General features: G+C 37.1%; 1 protein-coding gene across 8 annotated transcripts; it reads left to right on the forward strand.

The window, feature by feature from the left end:
- The first annotated feature begins 130 nt into the window (after positions 1-130).
- On the forward strand, positions 131-24,919 carry LOC117917422 (DNA repair protein XRCC2 homolog). Of its 8 annotated transcripts, XR_004651688.1 has the most exons (11): positions 131-326; positions 9,358-9,505; positions 17,755-17,915; positions 18,783-18,853; positions 19,816-19,878; positions 21,437-21,574; positions 22,917-23,019; positions 23,631-23,667; positions 23,794-23,894; positions 24,005-24,094; positions 24,189-24,538. XR_004651688.1 is itself a non-coding variant. In XM_034833693.1 (10 exons), exons 1-10 carry the CDS (start codon positions 150-152, stop codon positions 24,822-24,824), a joined length of 1,227 nt encoding a protein of 408 aa, XP_034689584.1. In that variant the 5' UTR covers positions 131-149; the 3' UTR covers positions 24,825-24,919. The 8 variants fall into 8 exon arrangements, 7 of the variants coding, with proteins under 7 accessions (XP_034689584.1, XP_034689585.1, XP_034689588.1 ...); XM_034833693.1 differs by lacking the exons at positions 24,005-24,094; positions 24,189-24,538 and adding an exon at positions 24,645-24,919 and having other exon boundaries at positions 23,794-23,942; XM_034833694.1 differs by lacking the exons at positions 24,005-24,094; positions 24,189-24,538 and adding an exon at positions 24,645-24,919 and having other exon boundaries at positions 17,812-17,915; positions 23,794-23,942.

Below are 24,919 nucleotides of genomic sequence, written 5' to 3' on the forward strand. Positions count from 1 at the left end.
GGGCCACCTATTTTGTTTACATGGGCCGATCCAGCCCAGCACGATTTTTAAGTGGGCCGGCGCGGCCATGTGACACCCCTTCAGATAGGAGACGTTGAAGAAGCGGTTTTGGGAGTTAGGCAAAAGGGAGGGAAAAGCAGAGCGAAAAAATGGCGGCGAGAGGTTGGATTTGTACGGACGAGAGCGCCAAGGAAATGCTGTCTAGGGTTTCAGCAGAGCGGTCATTGATGCTCCTCCCTCCTCTCCACAGAGTTCCTCTCCGCCTCGGCAACGTCGTCGAGATCGCCGGCCCTTCCCCCTCCGCCAAGACCCAGATTTTGATTCAGGTACCTACAAACTCTCATTTTTCAAATCTGGAATTTATTTGATTTTGGTTACTGTTGTTGTGTCTTTGAATGGATTTTTTTAATATTGGGTTGCTCTCGTTTGGTTGGTAAATGTTCGCATTTTGCCCTTGATTTTGCAAAAATTTACGCGGCGTTGCATTTCGTGCAGTGGGATAACTCATTTTTGCATTGTTATTTTCGTTGTGTATATGTCAATTGAATTGTTAATTAGGTTGCTTTTGTTTGATTTACTAATGTTTTAATCATATGGTTTTTTCCCCCCACCGAAACCTAAAATTTTGATTGAACCCTCATTTTTGAAATCCAACATTTACTTGGGTTTTTTATTATTTTATTTATTGATTTGGTTGTTGTTGTTGTGGCGTAGCGGAAGAGGGAAACATGAGAAGGAAGTTATATTTTTTCTTGGTTTAAAAAAATGAAGGAATATGAAATATTTGATGAAGATAATTAAAGAGTTTGTACATTTTTTATGCTTAAGATTTACTTGATTTTTTCTGTTGAATGTGTGAATTGGTTTTTGGCCTATAAAAAAAAAAATGTAAATTGAACTGTTGATGTTGCATGTTGGATCATTTGATTTTGGTTACCAAAAAACTACAAAACATCATTTCTCAAATCCAAAATTTATCTTTCTAGTTTTTTTTTTTTTTAAATTTTTATTGGAGTATAATTTTTGAACCGTGGATTGCTTTTGTTTGGTTTGGAAATGTTTGATTTATACCCTAGTTGTGCAAAAAGTTATAACGAATTGATGATAATGAATTTCCAAGATATACATTAAGAAAGAGAATTAGTATTAGTTGGTGTTGAAAGAGAGAGAGAGAAAACCTTAATTCTCATTCATATGATTAACTTCTTACAATAGAGAAATATATATACAAGGCTAGGTTGAACTAACTACCATATTTGTGACCTATATTAAGAAAGGAAAGAAAGATTGTACACTATAAATACATTATATTCAACACTCCCTCTCAAGCTGGAGCATATATGTCATATGCACCAAGCTTGGTACAAATGTATTTAATCCTAGGACCTCTGAGAGATTTAGTGAAGATGTCTGCTAGTTGATCATTTGAATTAACAAAACTTGTAGCAACACACCTTGATGTGATCTTCTCTCTAATGAAGTGACAATCAACTTCAATATGCTTGGTCCTTTCATGAAAGACTAGATTAGATGCAATATGTAATGCGGCCTGATTGTCACATACTAACTTTATCTGTTCATCTTTTCCAAATCTCAATTCCTGAAGGAGCTGCCTCAACCATATATAGTTCATGTTGCCAAAGCCATAGCTCGATACTCAGCTTCGGCGCTTGATCTGGCCACTACATCTTGTTTCTTACTCTTTCAGGATATTAAGTTACCTCCAATAAAAACACAATACCCTGAGGTGGAATGCCTATCTGAGGGTGAACCAGCCCAGTCTGCATTTGTGTAACCAACAATTTGGGTATGACCCTTGTCTTCATACAACATACCTTGGCTTGGTGTTCCTTTAATATATCGAAGAATACGGATCATAGCATCCCAATGGTTGTCACATGATGACTGTAGAAATTGACTAACCACACTCACAGGAAAAGAGATGTTTGACCGAGTGATGGTGAGGTAGTTTTTTTTTTTTTAAATTTTTATTGGAGTATAGTTTTTGAATATTGGATTGCTTTTGTTTGGTTTGGAAATGTTTGAATTATACCCTAGTTATGCAAAAAGTTATAACGAATTGATGAGAATGAATTTCCAAGATATACATTAAGAAAGAGAATTAGTATTGGTTGGCATTAAATTGGGATTAGTACTACTTGCAATTAAATTAGGATTAGTATTTATTGGAGTCAAATTAAGAGTAATTAATTAAGTTGTAGGAGAATTAGAATTAGAGTCATAATAGGTTATTAGAATCCTAGTATACTTTAGAATTTTTAGAGAAACCTATAAATAAAACTAATTGATGTAAAGCCCGCCAAGGTGACCTAGTTGGTTAGGGCGAATACTAGGATGTGTGGTAGAGGTGCATGGTCCTAAGTTTGAATCCTACCACTATTTAAATACCCTGATTTACCTGATGTTGGTTGTTACTGACGCGGTTAACACTCCGAGGTTTGGGTTCCCATGGAGAGTCCTAAAGGCTTGACCATGGAAGGTTCCTTGTTTATCAAAAAAAAAAAAAAAAAGGCTAATTGATGTAAATCAAAGTAATGGATTGATGATTGATAATATTATATTTTCTTGCATACTTTGTAGTTTTCAATGGTTAGATTTCATTGATTTTCTTCTAGGTGAGACTCTTGGAAGGCCTTAGTGCCACTCTAAGGTTTCTCCTTATCTTCTTTCTCTATATTTTTTATTTTATTTTTTTCCACCATAAACTTTATCCCCTGTTCCTCTCCTTAAACCCTAAAAAAAAATAAAAACCCTACCCCACCTATTTGATAGTATGAAACCATCTTAGGGTTGTCCTACATTAGCCCATGGTTGAAAGTTATGACTTTTTTATGCAACCATTGGTGAACGTACCAAGGCTAAATGAAGAGGAGGATTGATGATGTACTAGCATCTTTTGAACTCATGTTGCTCGTCAAAGGAAACTATGTGCTATGATTATTAATGGAGGTAGCAGTTCCAACTTATCTTAAGAGGACCTTGTTGAGAAGCTTAATCTAAAGAGAGAAGAGCATCCAAATCTTATCGAATAGCATGGGTAAATAACATATCTATTTTGGTGAGTTCTTGTTGTCTAGTGACATTTAATTTTAGTAATAATTTTGAGATATCAGTATGATGTGATATTTTGCTAATGAAAGTTACCGATATTGTGCTCGAAAGACTGTGACTTTTTTATGGAAGGGCCTAACATGATGGATGTGAGAACACATACGCTTGTGCGTAATGGGCGTAAAAAGATCCTCTGTTGAATGAAGGAAATTCCATCACAACAATCAAAAGAAAATTTAGCATCCTTGAACACAAAAAAACCATCAAATGTTCCCATTAAGAGGCAATCCGAAGTTACTAGTAAGAAGGAAGAAATTATCAATGATGAATTTAGAATGCAAGATGTGATTGAACCCATCATAGAACAACCTATAAGAGAGCTCAAATAAGTTGTAAAGCCTTCAGAAGAACCGTTGCTCGACTTTTCAAGGCAAAACATTCATTTTTTTTTTGATAGGCAAAAGTAGAAATATATTAGAAAAGGGCACCTTGAGGAAAACCCAAAAGCATACAGGGAGTATACAAAAGGCACCTTATGGCACAAACAAAAGAAGAGAAGATACAAAACCATCCCTCATCTAGCGCCTAGCCAATAAAAAAAACTAAGTAAAGGAAGAGGACCTTCATTTACAACCGACTTTGTCCACAACCAAAGATTACAAACAAAAGAATTTTTCAACCTATGAACCGAAAAATCCTCATTATCAAAGGCAATCCTATTTCTTTCCATCCAAACCGCCCAAAAAAGGCACAATGGGGCTGCCTTCCACACCTTTCTACGTTTCTTGCCCAACATAAAGCCCCTCCATTCAATAAGGGTATCTCTAACCGAAAACGGGAGGACCCAAAACACTCCAAAAAGGGCGAACAATAACTCCCATAAAACTCTTGCCCTGGAGCAATGTATAAGAATATGATCAATAGAATCCTCTTCCTCACAGCAAAGGAAACATCTATTAGCAAGAGCCCGCCCCCTCTTTTTAAGCTGATCCATAGTAAGCACCTTACCCCAAGAAGCCTCCTAAGTGAAAAAGCTCACTTTGGAAGGCACACTAGGGCTCCAGATCAAACCATGAGGGAAAAGACCAGCACTTCTTGAAGATAGATCATTATAGAGGGATTTAACTGAAAAAATCCCATTCGAAGTCACTTTCCACAACATTCTATCTTCCACAAGAGGAATAAGCCTTACACCCGGATTGTCAAAAGAAGCCTCTCCACCTCCTCCACCTCCCAATCATTGAAGGGCCTAGAGAATCTAGGACTCCAAACCCCTTCCTCTCCCGATGAATCCCAAAACTCCTTTACCCAAGCCTCCTTAGAGGAGGCAAAAGCATACAAGGAGGGAAAAGAATTGCAGAAGGCGAGGTTCCCACACCATTTATCTTTCCAAAATTTTACCCTTCTACCATTCCCCACTGAAAAAACGACTTTATTTTGTACAAGGGCACCTTCCTTCCTTATTTCCTTCCAAAATCCTACTCCATAACTCTCCCTAACTTCTCTAGTAACCCAACCCCCTTCTTCCTCCCCAAACTTCCTACTAATGACATGCCTCCAAAAATTCTCCCTTTCATTCGCAAAACGCCAATTCCACTTGCAAAGAAGGGCCCTATTGAGAGTAGATAGACGTCTAACTCCCAAGCCCCCCTTCCTTTTGTCCAAACAAACGGTATCCCAATTAACTAGGTGAGGCTTCCTCTCCAAAGCACCCCCTCCCCACAAGAAATCCCTTTGAATTTTTTCCAACCTCAGACTAACTACTCTTGGCATTCGAAGTAAAGACATCAAATATATGGGCATACTTGACAATGTACTACGAATTAGAGTGATTCTCCCTCCTTTGGAAATAAATTGCCTTTTCCACAAGGCCAGCCTTTTCCGAAATCTCTCTTCCACCCCATCCCAAATGGCCACAGACTTGTGGTTCGCCCCCTAAGGAATCCCCAAATAAGAAGAAGGTAGCCTGCCCACTTTACAGCCATCCTCGAGAGCCAAAGTCTCCAAATTCTCCATTCTACCAACCGGCAAAATTTCGCTTTTGTCCAAATTGATTCTCAAACCTGATATGGCTTCAAACCACATCAACAACCAGCTTAAGTAAACCATCTGATCTTCGGAAGCTTCACAAAACACTAAAGTGTCGTCGGCAAACAACAAATGAGAGACCAAGGCCCCATCCCCACCCCTTCCATTGACTCTATAGCCTGAAAGGAACCCTCCCCCCACTGCTCTATGGATGAGCCTACTAAGGGCCTTCATTCCGATCACAAAAAGATAAGGGGATAGGGGGTCCCCCTGACGCAACCCCCTTGAACTGTTGAAGTAGCCTTCCGGAGTGCCATTGACCAAGACTGAAAACGTTGCTGTAGAGATGCACCAGGAGATCCACCCGGTCCACTTCTCCCCAAATCCCATTCTTTGCTATACAAACAACAAAAATTCCAGTTTATGTGATCGTATGCCTTCTCTAAGTCCAATTTACATAACACCCCACTCTTGTTTCGTTTCAATAAAGAATCTATTGCCTCATTGGCAATAAGGGCAGCATCGAGAATCTGTCTTCCTTCAACAAAGGCGTTTTGAGCTGAAGACACCACTTTGCCCACTACCTTCTTAAGCCTGTTAGCTAACATTTTTGCCAACAGTTTATACAATCCTCCCACCAAACTGATCGGTCTGAAGTCTCTAAGGTCCTCAACGCCTGCTTTTTTTGGGATTAGGACCAAGAAGGTCGAATTCAGGCTCCTAACGAATTTGCCATGCTCGTGGAATTCTAACAAAAAACCCATAACTTTTTCTTTGACAAAATCCCAACAAAATTGCTAGAAACTAAGGGGGAAACCATCTGGACCCGGAGCCTTGTCCCCGTTCAGATCTGAGAGAGCTAGGAAGACCTCATCCTCTGAAAATACCTTCTCCAGTCTAGCTGCTTCCTCATCTCCAATTCTATTAAAGTCCAAACCTTCCATAGATGGGTGCCAGCCCCCCGGGTCAGTCAACAGGTCCTTAAAAGCTCCAACCACACCCCTCTTTATCTCTTGCTCCTCTGTTAACCATACTCCGTCTATTTTAATCTTGGACAGGCAGTTTCTCCTTCTATGGGAATTAGCCATTTTATGAAAAAAAACCTGTATTTCTATCACCCTCCCTCAGCCATACTTCTCTTGATTTTTGTCTCCAAAAAACCTCCTCCATTAGAGCCCATTTTTCGAAGTCCCCCTTTGCTTCCTTTCTAGCTTCCAGTTCCTCCAATGATAAGGGGCGAAGCTTCTCTTGACCATCCTAGAAATCCACCTTGCCCAAGGCCAATTTCTTATTGACTCCCACCTGCCTAAAAACATCCTTGTTCCAAGACTTTAAGATAGCCTTCAAAGCCTTCAACTTCTCAGCAAGGATGAAACAAAAAGATCCATTGAAACTTAGACTTTGCCACCACCCCTTCAATAGGTCCTTAAAATCCTCCTCCTTAAGCCACATATTTTCAAATGGGAAAGGGACAGGACCTCTTCTAACCCCTCCCCCATCCAATAGGATGGGGAAGTGGTTGGACACAGGCCTAGGAAGAGTACACTACACTGCCCCCTTAAAGTGACCCTTCCAGTCCTCCGACACCAAGAAACGATTTAGCCTGGACATAGCTTGATTGTTCAACCCTCCGCTCAAGGTGAATGGACCCCCTTGAAGAGGGAGATCCCTCAAGTCCAGATCATCAATCACTTCTGAAAATCTTCTCATTGAAGAAGACAACCTCCCCCCCCTCTTCTACTCTCATTCGGAAATCTAATCAAATTGAAGTCTCCTCCGATACACCAAGGATTGCTCCAGAGCCCGCGGATGGCCCCTAGCTCTTCCCAAAACAATTCTCTATATCTTTTCAAGGTAGGGCCATACACTCCTGAGAAAATCCAACTAAAGCCATCTTCACAGTTCTTGAACCGATAGGAAATGGAGAAGAGATCCACCTCCATCCCTACCAGCTCCAACACTCTATTATTCCCAAAAACCAGCACCCCTCCAGCTGTACCCCGTGCATTCAGAACTCCCCATTCTAAAAATCTCCCCATTCCAAGACTTCTCACCACCCCTAAAGACATCTGTGACATTTTAGTCTCCTGCAGGTATACCAAGTCCACTTTTTGTGAGCTGATTAAGGCCTTTATTAAACTCCTCTTATTTCTGTCATTCACCCCTCGGACATTCCAAGATAAAATTTTAATCTTCATTTAAAGCACAGAGCTCTATCCCCTTTTCTTCTATCCGAACCTTTCTTCCTGCTTTCTCCTTCATAATTAATCGACCATTCCAATTTTTTCACTTCCCTATCAAACCTAGTCATTCCTAAAATTCCTTTCTTCTTGTTCAAGGCAAAACATTCATGATTGGTGGCAAACATGAAGAATCCTATGATATAATAAGAATTGATGAAAGAGATTTTCTTTGGGGAGGAGAAAACTTGGAAAGGAAAGTGCACCTTGTTAATTGGGAGGTTGTGTGTACGGAGAAGGAAAAAGGGGGGCTTAGCCTAAGGAAGCTAACCCCGCTAAATAAAGCTTTGTTGGGAAAATGGATTTGGAGGTTTGCTTGTGAAAAGGAAAATTTGTGGAAACAAGTGCTTTTGGCGAAATACGGGCAAGAGGGACTTGGTTGGATGACCAAAAAGGCTAATGGGACGTTTGGGGTAGGGGTTTGGAAGGAAATTATGAAGGAAAAAGATTGGTGTTGGGAAAATATGGCGTTTAATATGGGGAATGGTTCCAAAATCAGTTTTTGGAATGATCCTTGGTGCGGTTGTACAGTGCTGTCCCAAAGGTTTCCTCACCTTTATGGGATGACTGCTAATAGGAATGGCACAGTAGAAGAAATGTGGGATCAGAATGTGGGCCAAGGAGATTGGGATTTAAGATTTGTGAGGGGTTTCAATGATTGGGAGTTGGAGATGGTAGGTAATATGCTTCATACTTTGAGGGGGTACAATCCTACGTTAGAAGAGGATGCTGTTTTTTGGAAAGGGGGGAGAAACGGACAGTTTAAAGTAAAAGAAGCCTACAACTTGGTGGTAAATACCGTGGCTAATAATTTTCCGAAGAACAACATTTGGGTGGATAAAGTCCCAACAAAAATTATGTTTTTTGCTTGGGAAGCTACTTGGGGCAAGGTGCTTACGCTTGATAGGCTTCAGAAAAGAGGGTGGCACCTCCCTAATCGGTGCTTCTTGTGTGGCTGCGAAGAGGAAACTGTAAATCACATCCTCATTCATTGTATAGTGGCAAAAGTCCTGTGGGATATGATATGTGCTTTGGTTGGTGTTCAGTGGGTCTTTCCAGAAACTGTAAAGGAGGTCTTATTAAGCTGGAGGGGCCCTTTTGTAGGGAAAAAAAGGAAAAAGATATGGAAGTCTATACCGTTGTACATTTTTTGGACCCTTTGGAAGGAAAGAAATAGGCTTGCTTTTAGGGGAGGGATGATAGATATTCAGAAACTTAAAAATTCTTTTGTCTGTAATTTATGGTGTTGGGCAAGAATGTATAGTGGAGAAAGGTCGCTGTCTCTTATAGGCTCGTTGGAGTGGATAGCCTCCACTTAAGGGCTGGTGGGTTTTTTGTTGTCTTTTTGGTGGTGAGGCTTAGCTAATTTGTATACCCCCTGTATACGTGTGGCTTTTTGGCCTCTTATCAATATATTCTGTGCTTACTTATCAAAAAAAAAAAAAGAATTGATGAAATTACTTTTGAATATAGGGGATTCAGAATCTAATTATTCTATAAGATAGTTTACAAGAAGAGTTTAGGAAGCAACTGTCATGAAGCTTATCGATGACACATAATTATTTCGAAAACCATCAACTTCTTTTACAACATTGGGAAGTTTTTTGAAGTTTTGTTTTTGCTTGGCACAAAATTGAACCAAGTTCAAGAGATCTTGAGAACCTACCTTATCATGGTAAAGAGTTGATGAAGAAAGAAAGGGTGGTAGGCAATGCTTCAAATTTCAATTGATTGTGGAAAATAACTAAAACTCGAGCTCTTAGGTTTGAGTTCTGGGTTTACCTAATACATGGTTCTTAGGGGAGGGGTCATGAATCCATGGTTTTCCATGCGAAATGAGGCTAGTGGGTTTCCACATCATTAAAAAAAAGAGTATGTGATGACCCTCATCATATTGCTGATGCAAATATGTTCTTCATCCTGTTACATGTAGGCTGCAGTTTATAAAAGAAAATTGTATTTGATGACCTTTAGTATATTGCCAATGCAAATGTGTTCTGTATTCTGTTACATGTAGGCTGCAGTATATTGCATTCTTCCTAAAGAGTGGCGTGGCGTGCATTATGGGGGCTTGGAGCATTTAGTGATGTTCATTGACTTGGATTGTTGCTTTGACATTTTATGCCTTTCACAGTCATTAAAGCATAGGCTCATGGAAACTAGTGGTAAGCTGTATCCCTTATGTACATCAAAATATATCTTTCTCAATTGTATTTTGTATCTCATTTATTTGAATTACAGGCTTATGAATTTCCTGGTTATTTGTATCTAACTCATTTGCTATGTGAAGATAACATTATTTTTCAAAAACTTGTTTTTCTCAAACTTTTATGCCCTCTTGGTATTATTTTATTGTATTCATTCAAAGGATCTACAGTAGCGGATGAGGCATAATACAGGAGAACCTTTGTTTCTTGAATGTTGGTGTTGTTGGCTAGTTGTAGGGTCAGCCTGAGAAGGTAAATGCTGATAGCCTTGCTGCTTACCTGCTCATTTATGGTGACACAAATGTTTTGGAGCTGTTACGGAGTTCTTGTTGGATTTATGCCTGTTGATGTAGTTGCCACATCTAAGAGCTATGGCAAATACAAGTGATGTCTCTATGGGTTTGGATCTGATTGGTTTAGAGTCCTTATTTGGTGGAGTTAGTGCCAATGGTGGTGTTTGAGGCTGGTTTAATGGGTAAGATTGGTAAACAAAGAGAAACTAGGGTTTGGGGCTTAGGGTTCAATGGTAGAGACGCTTGGAGTGCCACACATGGCCTTTAACAGCGAAAAGATGTATTGGAAGAAATAATACTGTAAAGTAACATGTATAGATAAATAAAGAAAAAATTCTGGATTCAAGGCTCTAACAAAATGACGGTTTCTTTAAGATAAATTTGCCACCCTACCAGTAACTTTATGAGTGCAAATAGGACAATTGGAAAAAAAGGGTATACGAGAAGGCATTTTTTTCTAAAGTTTTCTGGTTTATAGGATTTGCATTGCTTGTAAATAGCCTGAACTTCAAAACAAATAAAACTAAAATGCCAGGGATATGAGAAGAAGGCATTTTTCTTTTCTATTTTTTGTATAATATAAGACATATTTTGAAATATTCTAACAAGGTGATGGTTCCTTGAGGGAGTCTTTCTTAAGTGTTAAGAGGACACCCAGTAAGGGGACTAGATGAGCGTAGGAGAAAGAAGTGCTACTTGAATCAGTGGGCTTATTGATTGAGCACTTCAAAATCTTATAAACTGTTACTTTTGTAATCAGGTAGACCAGTGGGAGGACCAGATTCTAGGGCTAGGTGGTTTTTCTGAGATCCCTTGTCCTCCACGTGGGGAGGGGATTAGTCTGGTTCCTTGGGGCCAACTGGAGGTATCACTTCAGTATATTTGTTGAGCGTTTATCTGTTTAGGCATCAGATTCTTTTGGTGCCTAGATCTTAGGACATGGGAACACCACTAAATAATCATTTTTTTTCCTCGTTCTATAACCTGGGCCAAATTGAAGTATATCTCTAATTTGAAAAGTTTGATGTGGGTATTTGACTTGTATTCATGCAACAAACAAATGGATTACAGGTGTCTAAGGTAACTGAAGGAACTTTGTTTCTTCTTCTTCCTTTTTTTGATCTGTTGGGTAAATGGTCTGACCAATAGGCATGTTAGGCACACATTCTTAGTCCTCACCCAAACCCTTGTCATATCATGTCTAACATGGGGTACATTCACACACTTTGGAGTTTGCACGTGACATTTGCAAATTGCAATCAATATTGCATCAAGGATTTTCTTGTTTTTGGCCAAGATATTTTATGCTTCACACAATAACGTATTGATCACCTCTTTTCAATCTCTGGGCTAGGACATAATAGTTTATAAATTCCATCCACAAAGCCTATCTGTATAAAGTCCTTAAGATCCTCAATTCCCCCTCTCCTTGGAACAAGAGTAATGAAAGTTGCATTCAAGCTTTTCTTGGACTCTCTGATATCATGAAATGAGTTTTGCTCTCTCAGTACCTGCTTTTAACCACATTCAATTATGTTGCTAGATTGCCATTTTGAACTGGTCTAGGCTTGGAGCCTTATCTTCATTTTCCTTTTGGAGCCTTCATAGCCTCCTCCCCAAATTCTCCTTCAAGCCACCATTCTCAATCAAGCTAGTAGACTGGAATTCCATACTGTCCAACCTATTTTCCAATGGTATTTGAAAAAGGTTGATGAAGTAGTGAACTAATCTATTTCACATATCTTCCCTCATGTTCATTCTCATTGTCCTCAATATCCTAGTAAGGTTGTCTATAATGAGCATTCCACACTTGCTAAAGAACTTTGTATTTAGAACCCCCATCCTTTCAAAATTCATCCCTGGTTTCTGATGCCAAAACCTTCATTTTGGCCAATCCAAAGACTTCCTTCACATGACACCTCCACTTTTGACAAACCCCTTTCTTTTTCCTTGTCCTTTTCCATGTTGCATTTTTTCCCATCTTTTCTAGTTGGAATAACTCTTGCTTTTTTTTTTTTTTTTTTTGCTGCTATACCCTGAGTCACTTTCATTGTTCTTTTTAAGGCCTTCCTTGAGTGGTTGTCTTCTTAACCATAATTAAACTATCAATTCTTTATCACTTGATAACCCCTTTTCTTTTAACCTTATGACTTCAACTCTGAACATACATTTTCCCCTCCATAAATCACCACTATCAAACAAAATCAGGGTGTGGCCCATGTGGAGAAACACGTTTCTTAAGGAGTTTTGACTTTATATTTTATGTAAATAGGTTTAAATTTGGTAGATAATGTAATCTTTGATTTTTTGGGATTTAATCCCTGATTTATAGGGATTTAGTTTACTGATTTATGGTGATTTGGTTTAGGGTAGTTTTAGTTTTCTATAATACTCCTATGGCTTGTCCTTTTTTATATAACCAGATGAGTATTCTATTTAGAATGTATGAGATTTTCTTCTCAATTTTTCCACATGGTATCAGAGCCTTAGGCTCTCAGAATTCACATTCTTTTGCCCTTTGTCAACCTGGTTTTCTTCTTAAGACCTAGTATTCTTCTATAGTCAAGTTCTGGTTCTCTGCCCCTTATTCAATCAGAGTTTCTAGTTCTTTGCTCTTTCTTCAATTTAGAAGAAAAAGAAAACATCCACCATGTCTAAGACATCCGAAGCCACCAACATTTTTTTTTTTTTGATCAGAAACAAACATATGTATTAATTGAGAATAAAAAGAACATGAGAAGGATGAGAAATCCTCCTCAAGAAATACAAACCTGATAAAAGAACTGAGAAAACCTCCACTTTACAATGGGGCTATACAAAAAGTACAAAAAACCTATACAAGTGTAACAGCTCCTGACCCTGTAGACCCAGCCCTAAGGTGTACAAATCGAAAGCCAACTAAGTTGAATTACACTCAAAGGGTAGGGTTTAAAAACGTTTGTACAATAAGCCCAAAAAGAAACAAGGAAATCAAGTAAATTCCACATCATCACCGGCGTCTTCCAAGTGTCCTAAAAAGTCCTAGTTTTCCTCTCTCTTCACACAATCCATAACAAAGAAAGACATGTGATCCTCCGAAGCCACCAATGTTCCTGCAGTACAACCAACTGAAGGGCTGCCAAGTCAGTTCAATGGGGAGCTTCAAAACATTCACGCCACATACAGGTTGAATGGGAAGAATTATTTGTAGGTCACAAGTTGTGAAGACATTCTTGAAGGGGAAAGGAAAGTCACTTGTTGTGTATGGGACCAGAGCAAAGTGATCCCAAATTCCAGATTTGGGATGAGGAAGATTCCATGATTATGTCATGGCTTTGGAATTCAATACTACCTGAGATTAGTAGCACTTTCATGTTTTTGTCCACAGCTAAAGAAATTTGGGAGGCAGTGAGACAGACTTACTGAAAGTTACGGGGTGCAGCACAAATATTTGAGATAAAGATGAAGATTTCAGCCACCAAAGAAGGTGAGCGTTTGGTGATTGAATATGCCAATCTCCTGAAATATTTGTGTCAAGAGATGAATTATTATCAATTCATTCAAATGAAGGATAGTCAGGATGCTGCCATATTGAAAAGATTTGTTGAGAAAGAAAGAATTTTCGAATTCCTTGTTGGTCTAAATCTAGAGTTTGATCAAGTCTGAGTTCAGGTCTTAGGAAAAGAGGACCTACCATCTATAAATGAAACTATTTCCATAATTCGAGCAGAGAAAGGAAGAAGAGGTGTAATGATGAATGAAACACCTACAGTAAAAGCTCAGCTGTGCTGTCAAACGCTGGAATATGAAGAATGTTGTAGAAAATCAGTCCAATGTTGCAAACAAACGACCAGATTCATCCAGGTGGTGTAATAACTGCAAGAAACCTGGGCACACTAAGAGTGCGTTTGGTAGTGGTTCTAAAAAACGTTTCTAACATTTCAAATACTTAAATAATGAAAATTTTCAAGTATTAAAAATGTTAGAAACACTTTCTAAAATCATTACCAAACGGGCTCTAAGGATATGTGCTGGAAGTTGCACGAAAGGCCACCAAACTTCAACAACAATAATAGGGGATGGAGACCTAATGGTGAACAACAACAAAAAGTTCAAGGGCAGACAAATCTCACCAACATCAATCTGCTAAATGATGAGAATGAGACCCCAACACATGGAGAGTTCAAGGAGGATATTGAGAGGCTGAAAAGATTGTTTAGATCATTTGAAAAACCCTTTGGTGCTTGCTCCTTATCACTTTCAGGTAAATACTCTGTTTCTCATGCATTTAATGTCTTAGACTCGCCTCTTTCAGATTCTTGGGTCATTGATTCAGGAGCCATGGACCATATGACCGACTCCGCTTTGAAATTCTGTTCCTACTCACCTTGTCTAAGTAACAAGAAAATTTCCATAGTAGATGGCTCTTCGATTGCCGGTCAAGGAAAAATTCATATAAATTTGTCTCTTACCTTAGATAATGTCCTTCATGTTCCAAAACTTTCAACTAATCTTGTGTCCATACATTGGATCGTCAAAGATATGAATTGTTGTGTAGTCTTTTACCCTTCTCATTGTGTTTTTCAAGACCAGAGTTCGGGGAAGACGATTGGACTTGTTAAAGAAAAAAACGAGCTTTACTATCTTGATGTATTGGGTGATCAAAATAGGACTGAGAACAAATTTCCCTTGTCATACTTAACCAAAAGCTCCATCTCAAAGAAGGACAAGATTTGGCTTCATCATCTTTGTTTTCCTAGTTTCCAATTACCTGAATTTTCTATTTCTAGTTTCCTATTTTAGTTATTTCCATTATTTTTGCATTACAAACATTATTGTGTTTCAAGCATAATTAGCAAGCTAGCAGTGCATGATATAACTCACTAGCTTGAGGGGGAGTGTGGAGAAACACATTTCTTAAGGGGTTTTAACTTTGTATTTTATGTAAATAGGTTTAAATCTGGGAGATAATGTAATCCCTGTTTTTTGGGGATTTAGTCCCTGATTTATATGGATTTAGTTTATTGATTTATAGGGATTTGGTTTAGGGTCATTTTAGTTTTCTATAACACTCCTATGGCTTGTCCTTTTTGTATATAACTAGATGAGTATTCTATTTAGAATGTATGAGATTTTCTTCTCAATTTTTCCACAGATCCAAAACTGATCTAGGTAGAATGCAATGGAAGATGTTCGAAAATTATTATTATTATTTTTATAAGCAAACAAAGCAAATATTATAATGAAAGTATTAGAAAAAGGCACTGCAAGGTATAAATGATGCATACAAAGATCGCCAAAATAGGTAAACAAAAAGGAAAATGGAAAACAAAAAACAACTTTCCTTTCCTTACTTCAAGCTTAGCTAGTCTACAAAGCCTACCATTGAAGAAGCATCATCATCTATATATAGTCTAATCTAGCTCAATTCATGAAGTTATGCATAAAGGAAGTTTTAAGCTCTTGTTTCGACTGCTTTACGCCTTTAAAAGATCTCATGCTTTCTTTCTCTTCTTTCCCATAAAGAACCATCCAAACTCAGAAGGTTGCCTTTATCGGAATAGTGCATTACCCAGGCCACTCTAAACAAAGAGAAAGCTAACTACCACAAGATTTGTGCTATGGGGTAGTGAGGCAAGTGATCAACTGACTCTCCACCCCCTTTACACATGTAGCATTTGTTCGAAAAGTTCAAACCCTCCAACTAAGCTAGTCAAGAGTTAAGATGCTTCCCTAAACAGTTTCCTAAGAGAAGAAACCCACCTTCATTGGCACCTAAGGATTCCAAATGATCTTGCAGGGAAGGGCTCATTACTTCCCTGGGTTAAGGATGCATAGAAAGATTTAACAAAGAACTTACCCGTCTTTGTTTCCTTCTAACTTAAATTGTTTTCCACATCCCTTCTAATTGAGAAAGGATGCAGTTTTAAAAAAAAAGATTTTCACTCTCGATTCACAATCACAAGGTTATCTATGGAAATGGGGGCTCCATAGCCTCCCTTCTCGAGCTCTCACAAATCTACTATCCAAGATTCTTTGTTAGTGGGTTTGGCAAGATTCTTTGTTAGTGGGTTTGAAAAAAAGCAATAAGAAAACCTCTTCCAAAGAGATATCACCTCACTAGATATCTTTCTAGAATTCTATTCATCTACCATTACCCACAATTAAATGAGTCTACTTTTAAATATTTCCCAGCCATTTTTTATGGCCCTCTATAGCCCACCCTATAGCTATTCCTTCTTTTGACCCATGCCTTCTAGTTATAAGCTGTTTCCATAGGGACTCTCTCTCAAATGTGAATCTCCAACTCCATTTACTTAGAAAAGCATTGTTAAGAGTATGGAGCTTTTTGATGCCAAGCCCCCCATCCCTTTTGTCTAAGCAAATGGTGGCCCAATTAGGAATGGTGAAAAGAGACATGAAGTATATCAACATACTTGATAGTGTACTTTTGATCACAATGAGTCCCCTTCCTTTTGAAAGCTATTATCTCTCCTACAAGGCTAACTTTCTCTGAAACTCTCCTCCATTGAGTCCCATACCCTTGTTGATTTGTGAGGTGCACCCAAAGGCAATTCTAAGTGTGTAGAAGGTAGGCTACCCTTATTGATTTGTGAGGTGCACCCAAAGGTAGGCCTAAGTGTGTAGAAGTTAGGCTTCTGACTTTGCCTCCCAACATGGAGGTAAGGTCCTCCACATATGTTGTTTCCTCTACTGGGATAGGCTTACCTTTCTCCAAATTTACCCTTAGGTTGAAATCACCTCGAACAACATAAGAGCTCATCGTAGATACTTTAATGCTCCTTGTTAGCATTGCAAAATATTAGGGTATTATTAGCAAACAACAAATGGGATAATTTCACCCCCGCCCCACCTCAACCTCCCTCTTTGAAACCCAAGAAGAAGCCCCCTTGTCAGTTTTCAGAATCTGACTGAGGGCCTCCATGGCCTAAAGGAAGAGATAAGGGGAAAGAGGGTCTCTCCACCTCAAACCCTTGGAGCTCTAGAAAGAATCAGATAGAACCCCATTGACTAGGATAGAGAATTTTTCCGTAGAAATGCACCATTTGATCCATCTCACCCATTTATGACCGAAGTCCATTTTCTCTAGAATTGTTGGCAAGAAGTCCAAGTTTACATGATCATATGCCTTTTTGATGTCTATCTTGCAAATGACCCAACTGATGTTAACTCTTTAGCCTTTGAATCTAAGGCCTACTTGCAATGAGGGCTACATGTAAAATTTGCCTAATTTGCCTACGCTCCACGAAAGCTTGTTGGAACATTGAAACCACCTTACCCACCACCTCCTTGAGATGGTTAGCCAACACCTTATCTAGGATTTTATACAACCCCCCAACTAAGCTTATAGGTCTGGAAGACATTTGGAAAATGCTCATCCAAATCCATCGTAACTATGATATAATGCTTTATTTTTGCTTTATATATTCTTCTTGTACATCATAATGAGTGGGAAAATGTAAAATCTGTGACCACAAAAGTTGATCAACTTTTTTGTTGTCCTTAGCAGGTTAAAATCCTCTAGCACTAACTTTTCTTGTTTATGTTTATTTATTCTGAATTCATTGCAAACTACTTTCAATCAGGTTACATTCTTCTAAGAATACTGGCATTTAAGAGAATTTGATTTATCTTGATTTTATTTTGCAACAATCTATGCAGTTTTTCTTCAATTTGTCATGCAGTTATGATATGGTGAACTTCTTGACTTAAATCTTGTCTGCATTATAGTGATTTTTAATGTTTTCATTCCACCTGCTTGATGGACAAAGGATCACTAAAAATGCTTTTCATGTTTGCACTATTGTCATTTGGTGTTATCAGATAACAATACTAGAGATATCAACTGTTGTGTTTGTACACACTAGAGAAAATAATTCTGTTAGTGTGTTAAAGTTTCATTCAATTGTCTAGGATCTGGCAATAAAGTAAATTGGGAACAAAATGATGATCCTTGGGGCTTTGGTACAGAGGAGCCAAATATTGGTTATGATGAGGAACTATTTGCAGCATGCATGAGACGGTTCTTGTACATCCGTTGTTATGATACTTTTGAATTTCTTGCCACTCTCAAGGTGAGGAACTCCTTTAAATTACACTACGGATAATTATTATTTTAAAAAACAAGAAAATTTTAAATTTGCCCATTTTCGAGTGATATAAATTTTCTCATATTAATTTTATCCATGTAGTGTGAGTTTTCCCTTGAGTTTTTAACCATAATAGTTATGAGGAAAAATGAAATAGATACAAGAAAAATGGAAGAAACCAAAATCACATAGTTGAGGGGATGTTTGGGAGGATGATTGAAACAAATAGAGTGAAGCTCTACAATCAAGCTTTTTCTTATTCAAATGATAATCCATCATCAAAACATTCTCCCATATGTAGTCATACATCATTTACGTCTACAATAGATTAGTACATATCAATTTGTCTTATGTAATTACACCTAGTTGCTGTTGTAGTACTCTCTTCAGGGGAGTAAAAAATATTATTGGTGCTGGATTGTTGGAATTCAACACTATGATGGGAATTTGGGTTTTTGGGTGTTTGTTAATAAAAAGGTTTTAAGGAAGAAACCTTGGAAACCACAACTAGGGTTTTCTAAACAATCAAACTCTGGGAAGAAGGCAATCACACCCTCAAGCAAGAGTTTCAAAGCTGCAAATTCTCAGTGGCAATTCATCCACTTAAAAGAGAAGCTAAAATATTTTAATAAGATTTATATGCCTGGAATAAAATCAATCATATCTCTTAAATCAAGCCAATCTCAACTTCCAATTTTAATAAATAAAAGGACTCAGAGGACAACCCTTTTTTATTTCACTGCCAAATTAGGGTGATCTGTGTTGCATCTACCAATGCTTGAATTGATGCTAATTTAGGTAATTAAAAATGTTATATATTTTGTTTTATTGTTTTATTCTTCTGGATTGCAGACATTACGCTATCGACTTCAAAGAGCAAGAGAAACACATGGTGTTACTGCTCATTTCCTTATGATTGACAGGTATGCTTTAGAGTTTGGAATATTATATGTAGGCTTGATCATGTTAATAATGCTTACATGATATTTGGTTGTCCTCAGTTTTTCAGTCTTTGCAATGGATTAACTGTACCATTGGTACAATTGGTTAGTTTATCAGTATGAGGATGAGTATAATTTTACATGGAAGCATTCTGTTAGTTTGAATAAACTGCTCACATTAAAACAGATTTTTTTTTTCTTTTCTTTTTATAAAGCAACTACAATTGAAAAATGTCTGGTAGATGAAGTGAAAAGTTGCACTGAATAAAAGGGCTGCCAATTAGTTGATTTATTTAGATATGTAAAGATATTTTCTTATCTTCTAAGTATAAGTAAACCCTTTCTCTTTTTGGAACTGAGATAACGTAAAGAAACAATTGATGATAGGAGGAAAACTTCCCTTTGTATATGATATGCTATGGTCCACAGATCTGGATATATATATCAATGATGATGGATTTCCCTTTTAGTTGACTAAGGATAAATGTAACCGGGTGAGATTTCTAATGAGAATGATAACCTGAGGGATTTCTAAGCTAAGTATTCCTTCCATTTGCCTATAGAAGGGCCAGAATTTATTGAAAACCCTCTTAATTCCTGTTAGGCACTTATTGCATTCTTCCTGTAAAAGATTGTTTACAAGATCAAGGCAAATTAAATGCTCATCTTCTTGTTGCTTGTTTTCTCTGAAGCATCATATGATGGAGAACAGTTTGTGTTTCTTTTTTTTCTTTTGAAAGAACCTTTAATGGTATTTTCATGTCATGATGCTTTTTATGAACAGAACATAAAGAACCTTAACATCTCCCTCAAATCTACAGCCTGTAGATTTTATTGCACAGTTGGTGGGTGAAGGTTTTAGTGCCATTGGAATCAATCAATTGAAGGGATACTGATCTGATTTAATCATTATAATCTGAATTTGCATTTCCGTTCTTTACCAGCATTGGAGCATTTTATTGGGTAGATCGTACCTCAACATCTCTGCATCTAGAGAGTAATAGCAGGTAATTGATTCAGTAGGGTCATCTTGAGTTCTAGTTTTTCAATAAGTCTATAGTTTGCTAACATTCTATGGCAATTTCCCAGCTATTTTGTTTCTCAATTTACAATTCTTATGCTGGAAATTTATTCAGAGTTGAGTATGATACAAGCCTTTGAAGTGTTATTGTTAGGTGATTATTGTTTTGTCCTTTTATCTTGTTTCTGCTTTCTTCTTGTTGTTGTTTAATTAATTTAGTAACCATGTGGATACACTTCCTGTTTCTATTTTTAAAAATAGAAAATAGTGGTAACTTCTGTATAGAGTACAAGAATTTTTAGAGACTTACATTGAAAATGTAGTAGTTTTTAAAAACTAATTAAAAAAATTGAGGCATTAAAAATTTTTTAGTACCTCAAATTTTAAAATTTTTGAAAGTAATTTTTAAGGGCATAAGAGACATTTATACTTTTTGTATTAGAGTTTCAACATTTGATATAGAAGTTCCTATTTTTAAAAACAAAAAATAGGAAGTGTATCCAAACAAACTCTTAATTATTTAATTTTTTTATACAATTTGTGGGTTTGATGCCTTATTTTTGCTAAAGACCAACATCATTTTTTTTTTCTTGCCAATAAGAAACGTATGCTTAATTGAAGAGTAACAGGAAAAAGGATACAAAAAGGATGATCTGTTCTTAAACCTCCCCCCACCCTTCCAAAAAAAAAAAGAAAAAAGAAAAAAAATGAAAAGAAAAGAGATAGAGATGTTTCAGCACCACCCACACTAGTGTGAGCCAAAATCATCCTGACTAATAGCAAGGTTTCATCACCAGCCACACAAGTCCTTGGCACTATTCATTCTCTTGATAGTTGATTTTGTCATGAACTGCATTAGATTGCCCACTCTTGGTAAGGCAGCAGCACAAACTAGTTTGTATTTTATTGACCTAGAATGCATCTATTGCATGGATTAATATATATTCTTGTAAAGGTGGTCATATTGTTATTATCTTTTCCTTTCATCGTCAATATACTTGGTTCAAATAGGTTATCTTGGTACAACTTGTCAGAAGTCTCCAAGTGAGGTTATATTGATTCTTGGGATTGCTTGGTTGTGTGCATTCCATTTGAAGTTTGTGTGGGAAAATTTTTTTTCATCCTTGTGTTTTTATCCTTTTTATTTTCCCTTTTGTTGTCGTTGTTGGTTTTTTAGGTTGGAGGAGGTGGGGTGCAATTTTTGCCATGAATATAATTTGGCTGGCAGTAAATTCAAGGTTGTTACTGAACAAAACAATAAATCCTTCTTGACCATAGTTGCAATTTATTCATCATAAATTCTGGTTTTGCGAATGCTTAATGCATACACCATTTCACTCATTTATGTGCTAATCCAAATATTAATTACATATGCTTGTCTATTCATGTACATTGATAAACAATAGTTAACTCTAGCCATATTATAAATTTATAGATTTGCTGATAGAAAACTTTCTAAATTTGTTGACAAAAAGTAAATTTATAAAATTTTCAACTTCCAGGATGAATCTTATATACAGGTTCTTAATTTCTTTGGTGTGTAGGAAAAGACTCTCCCTTCAAAGTATATCAGAAACTGTAGTTGAGGAGATCAGAAAGCTGCTTCTTGTGCATCCCATGCTTGTACTTGCTACAAAAGCTACCATTTTAGGGGACACATACTCAACAAATGAAGTCAAGAGGTGAGTCCTCATTCAGTCAAGAAGTTTGATGATTCATATTTATTACTTTTTTAAGTTAAGGAACTTGAATCCTCCATCTCTTGATGTGCACATGTTAAGTTCTCAGCATAAGTGAATTTATTTCTGGGGTAAGCATTAACATTCCTGACAAAAAATTCTTAAGATTAAAAAATCGGGTAGAGTGGGCTGTGGATAATATTTTTGTGTTAATTTCTTGTTGGGTCTGTTGCTAATGGTGTGTGTCCAATGCAATACCCCATTGTCATTTGAGTAAAATATAATATTGTTTGATTTCTGTCTTTTTTTTTTTTTTTTTTTTTAATAAAGTGAATATTTGCGTATCTATATCTGTAGATGCTGACATTAGTTATCTTGTCACTGTTGATTGCCAATTCACATTTTCTTGTCACTCCTTGGCGGATGGCCATAGGATATGGCAGTATTTGAAGTCATCTCTAAGAAAGGACTGAAAAGCACCTATGGTAGAGTGAATAGACCTAGAAGGGGGGGGGGGGGGGGGGGGGGGGGGGGTGTGAATACGTATTTCTTGATTTTTTTTTTTTTTTTCTTTTGTTTGAGTTTTTTGAATTAATCCCATTTAATTAATTATCATGTTCAAAGAGTAAGCCAAAGCAACAAGATGCAATGCAGAAAAATAAATAAGAGACAGACCGGGTTTTACATGAAAACTCCAAACTCTGTCTATTTCTGGTTGAGGTAAATGTGTGGGGCATGAGCCAAACTAGATTGAATATGTGCTATTCTTCCTCCTCAGGAAGGATTAGCTTCCTTACATTCATCTTGTCTTCTAAAGGTACTCCATAAAACATGGTCCCAAAAGCTCTTCTCCTACAAAAAGGAAGGTCTAGTTAGGAGAAGGGTAAATCAGAAGTGTTGCAAGATGATTGTGATTGACATTAATACCAGAAAAGATGCTTTTGTCTGTGTTTCTCTAGGTCAATCTAAGTGTTTCTCATATTTTATTTTTCCTCTTTTATCTATATCTTCCATCTTTCAGGGGCATCTCCTCCCCTCTTTGCTTTTCAGAAATTGTTATTTCTATGGAAGAAAAAAAAACACCTTTTTTTTTCTTACTTCTATGATTTTGAAAAGTGATTTCATTGTTGATAAAGAAAAATTACTGTTTTCCATTCTGCACTCTGTTGATCTTTATTTGCATCCTTCAAAAGCCTGCTGCAGATGACTTTAATATAATGATTTGTGCTGTGTCATGAAAGTTGAAGTTTTGAGCTGGTCACATAGATGTAAGGTGGCATTTTTTTTTTCCTGCATTTACGTTATGTTCAGTTGTGGATTTAACAAACCATAACTCTTTGTACAGGACTTCCATGAAATTGTCTTCAAATGATCCCTCAAATTTAAGAACTGTAACAGGTGGTCCTCAGAAACTTTCATATCGTGAATTTATGCCTTTGGTCTGGCAGGTGTGTTGTCATCAATGGTTTGTTTTTATGAATTAGACATTGATTTATATATTTAACTTTGTCATTTTATTATTGATTACTTTACTAGTAGCGAATATCATGTCAATCTCATATATAATTAATTATTACATGAATGATTCTGTTCTTATGTTTGATGTAAGCTTTTATTTGGGCCTTTTTTTTCCTTTTTTTTTTTTATGTTTAAAAGATAGGAGTACATATTGGTACTTGTGAAGTAAAATATTAACAAGCAAATGTCAGTGATTCTATCAGTTTTCTGAATGCTGGTTCTTGAAAAGGTCACTTTACAAGTGAAGGGCTTGTATAATTACGACTTTGCTACTGATTGACAATATTGATGCTTAAGACTGTTTTCCCATATGGGTGCTCTTGTTTATGAAATTTGTCAGGTCTTTTTACCTGGATGGGATATGTAGTCTTGAAATATTAGACATGATGTGAGGGATTATTTTGTTGTTTCAATATTGGCAGTCTTGAAGTGTTCAGCTCTGCACAAGTTTCTGTTATGTTTACAAGCTTTATTCCTGAAAGCATGATAGTCATTCACTATTCTAATTTCCTATAGCTCATAATTTTTTGGGTTGTTGCAGTCTTTTGTTACTCACAGGATACTTGTACGAGCAGCAGGTTAGGACTTTTCTTCTTGTGGGAAACTGTAGCCTAATGTTCCTTTACTTAGTTTAGATAATAATAGCTAATTATTGACTATCTATATTATGCATTTAAAATTATTTTTATTTTGCCGCATCGCAGATGATGATCCTGCTAGTAGCAAATATCAAAGTCAGTCAATCTTTTTGTCAGAATGGTTGATGCCACCATTAAATTCTTCGGACAAATTTATAGTGAGAGATGTAATAACATGCATTTGCTGCTATCATTTTGGGAGCACACATTTACAAGTGTATTAAGTTTAAGCAGTCCTCATTGCATCTCTCTGACTGTTGTCATTTGCCATCTGCAGGCTGGTGTCTTCGTTGTTTCGTGAAGTGCATTTGTGGAGACATGAAATAAGATTTTGCTTCTTGTACCCAGCCATCTCATATGATATCAGGTCAAAGTGATTGTTTCAATGTAGAAGATGCCCTACATTATTTTAATCTCATCATATTCCAATTCTGGCTTTTTTTCTTTTTCCCTTTCCTAAGGATTTGTGCAAATAGATGTTGATGATGACTAGTTCAGTGAGGTTCAAGGTTCATATAGTAATGGACTCCAGAAGGGTGTTAGAATTGGGGGTATGCGAGATATTAGGGTGTGGGTCTGAGGCTGACCTTCGCAGACTAGCACCATTGGAGAGAATGAAGCAATGTTGTTAAAACATATAAGCTGGTCATGGAGTTGGGAGTCTGAGCTGGTGGATACTTTGATATGACTATTTATATAGAAATAGAGATAAACATGGAAGCACCAGATGATATGGAGTGAAAATTAGAAGTTGGGATATGTTCTAAAAGTGAAAATTAGACTTGACTATTTATATAATGTTTTAAGGCAAGAATGAAATCGTATTATAATCATACTGATTTTTCAAAAGCGGGTAGGGTATTGTTGGCAGGTCCCGGCGGTTTGACCCGCAGGTTGCGGGGCGGACAGTATTTTAAATATTTGATACGCGAAATCAAGGAAAAAAGGAGAGAAGTTCTAGGAACTTACCGGGAATTGGGGAGGAGAAAAGCCGGAGGTACTTGAAAATTTTGAAATGTGGGTCCTCTCTCACTTGGTCTTCTTCTCGTTCTTTTTCAAAGCATAAATTAGTGGAACACGTGGCTTGTGATTCTTGAATTTGTAACTAAACCAAAGACAAATGCCTCTAATCTCTTCCTTGTACTGTGTGGGTCTTGGGTTGTTTGCCTAGGTTGCCATGAAAATCACACCA

The sequence above is a fragment of the Vitis riparia genome, chromosome 7 (genome assembly GCF_004353265.1).
Source record: "Vitis riparia cultivar Riparia Gloire de Montpellier isolate 1030 chromosome 7, EGFV_Vit.rip_1.0, whole genome shotgun sequence".
Taxonomy (NCBI): Eukaryota; Viridiplantae; Streptophyta; class Magnoliopsida; order Vitales; family Vitaceae; genus Vitis; species Vitis riparia.

Coding starts and splice junctions, on each gene's coding strand:
- LOC117917422 (XM_034833693.1), top strand. CDS start 150: ATGGCGGCGAGAGGTTGGATTTGTACGGACGAGAGCGCCAAGGAAATG. Junction 327..9,357: donor AGACCCAGATTTTGATTCAG/GTACCTACAAAC, acceptor TGTTACATGTAG/GCTGCAGTATATTGCATTCT. Junction 23,943..24,644: donor TTGGGAGCACACATTTACAA/GTGTATTAAGTT, acceptor ACAGTATTTTAA/ATATTTGATACGCGAAATCA.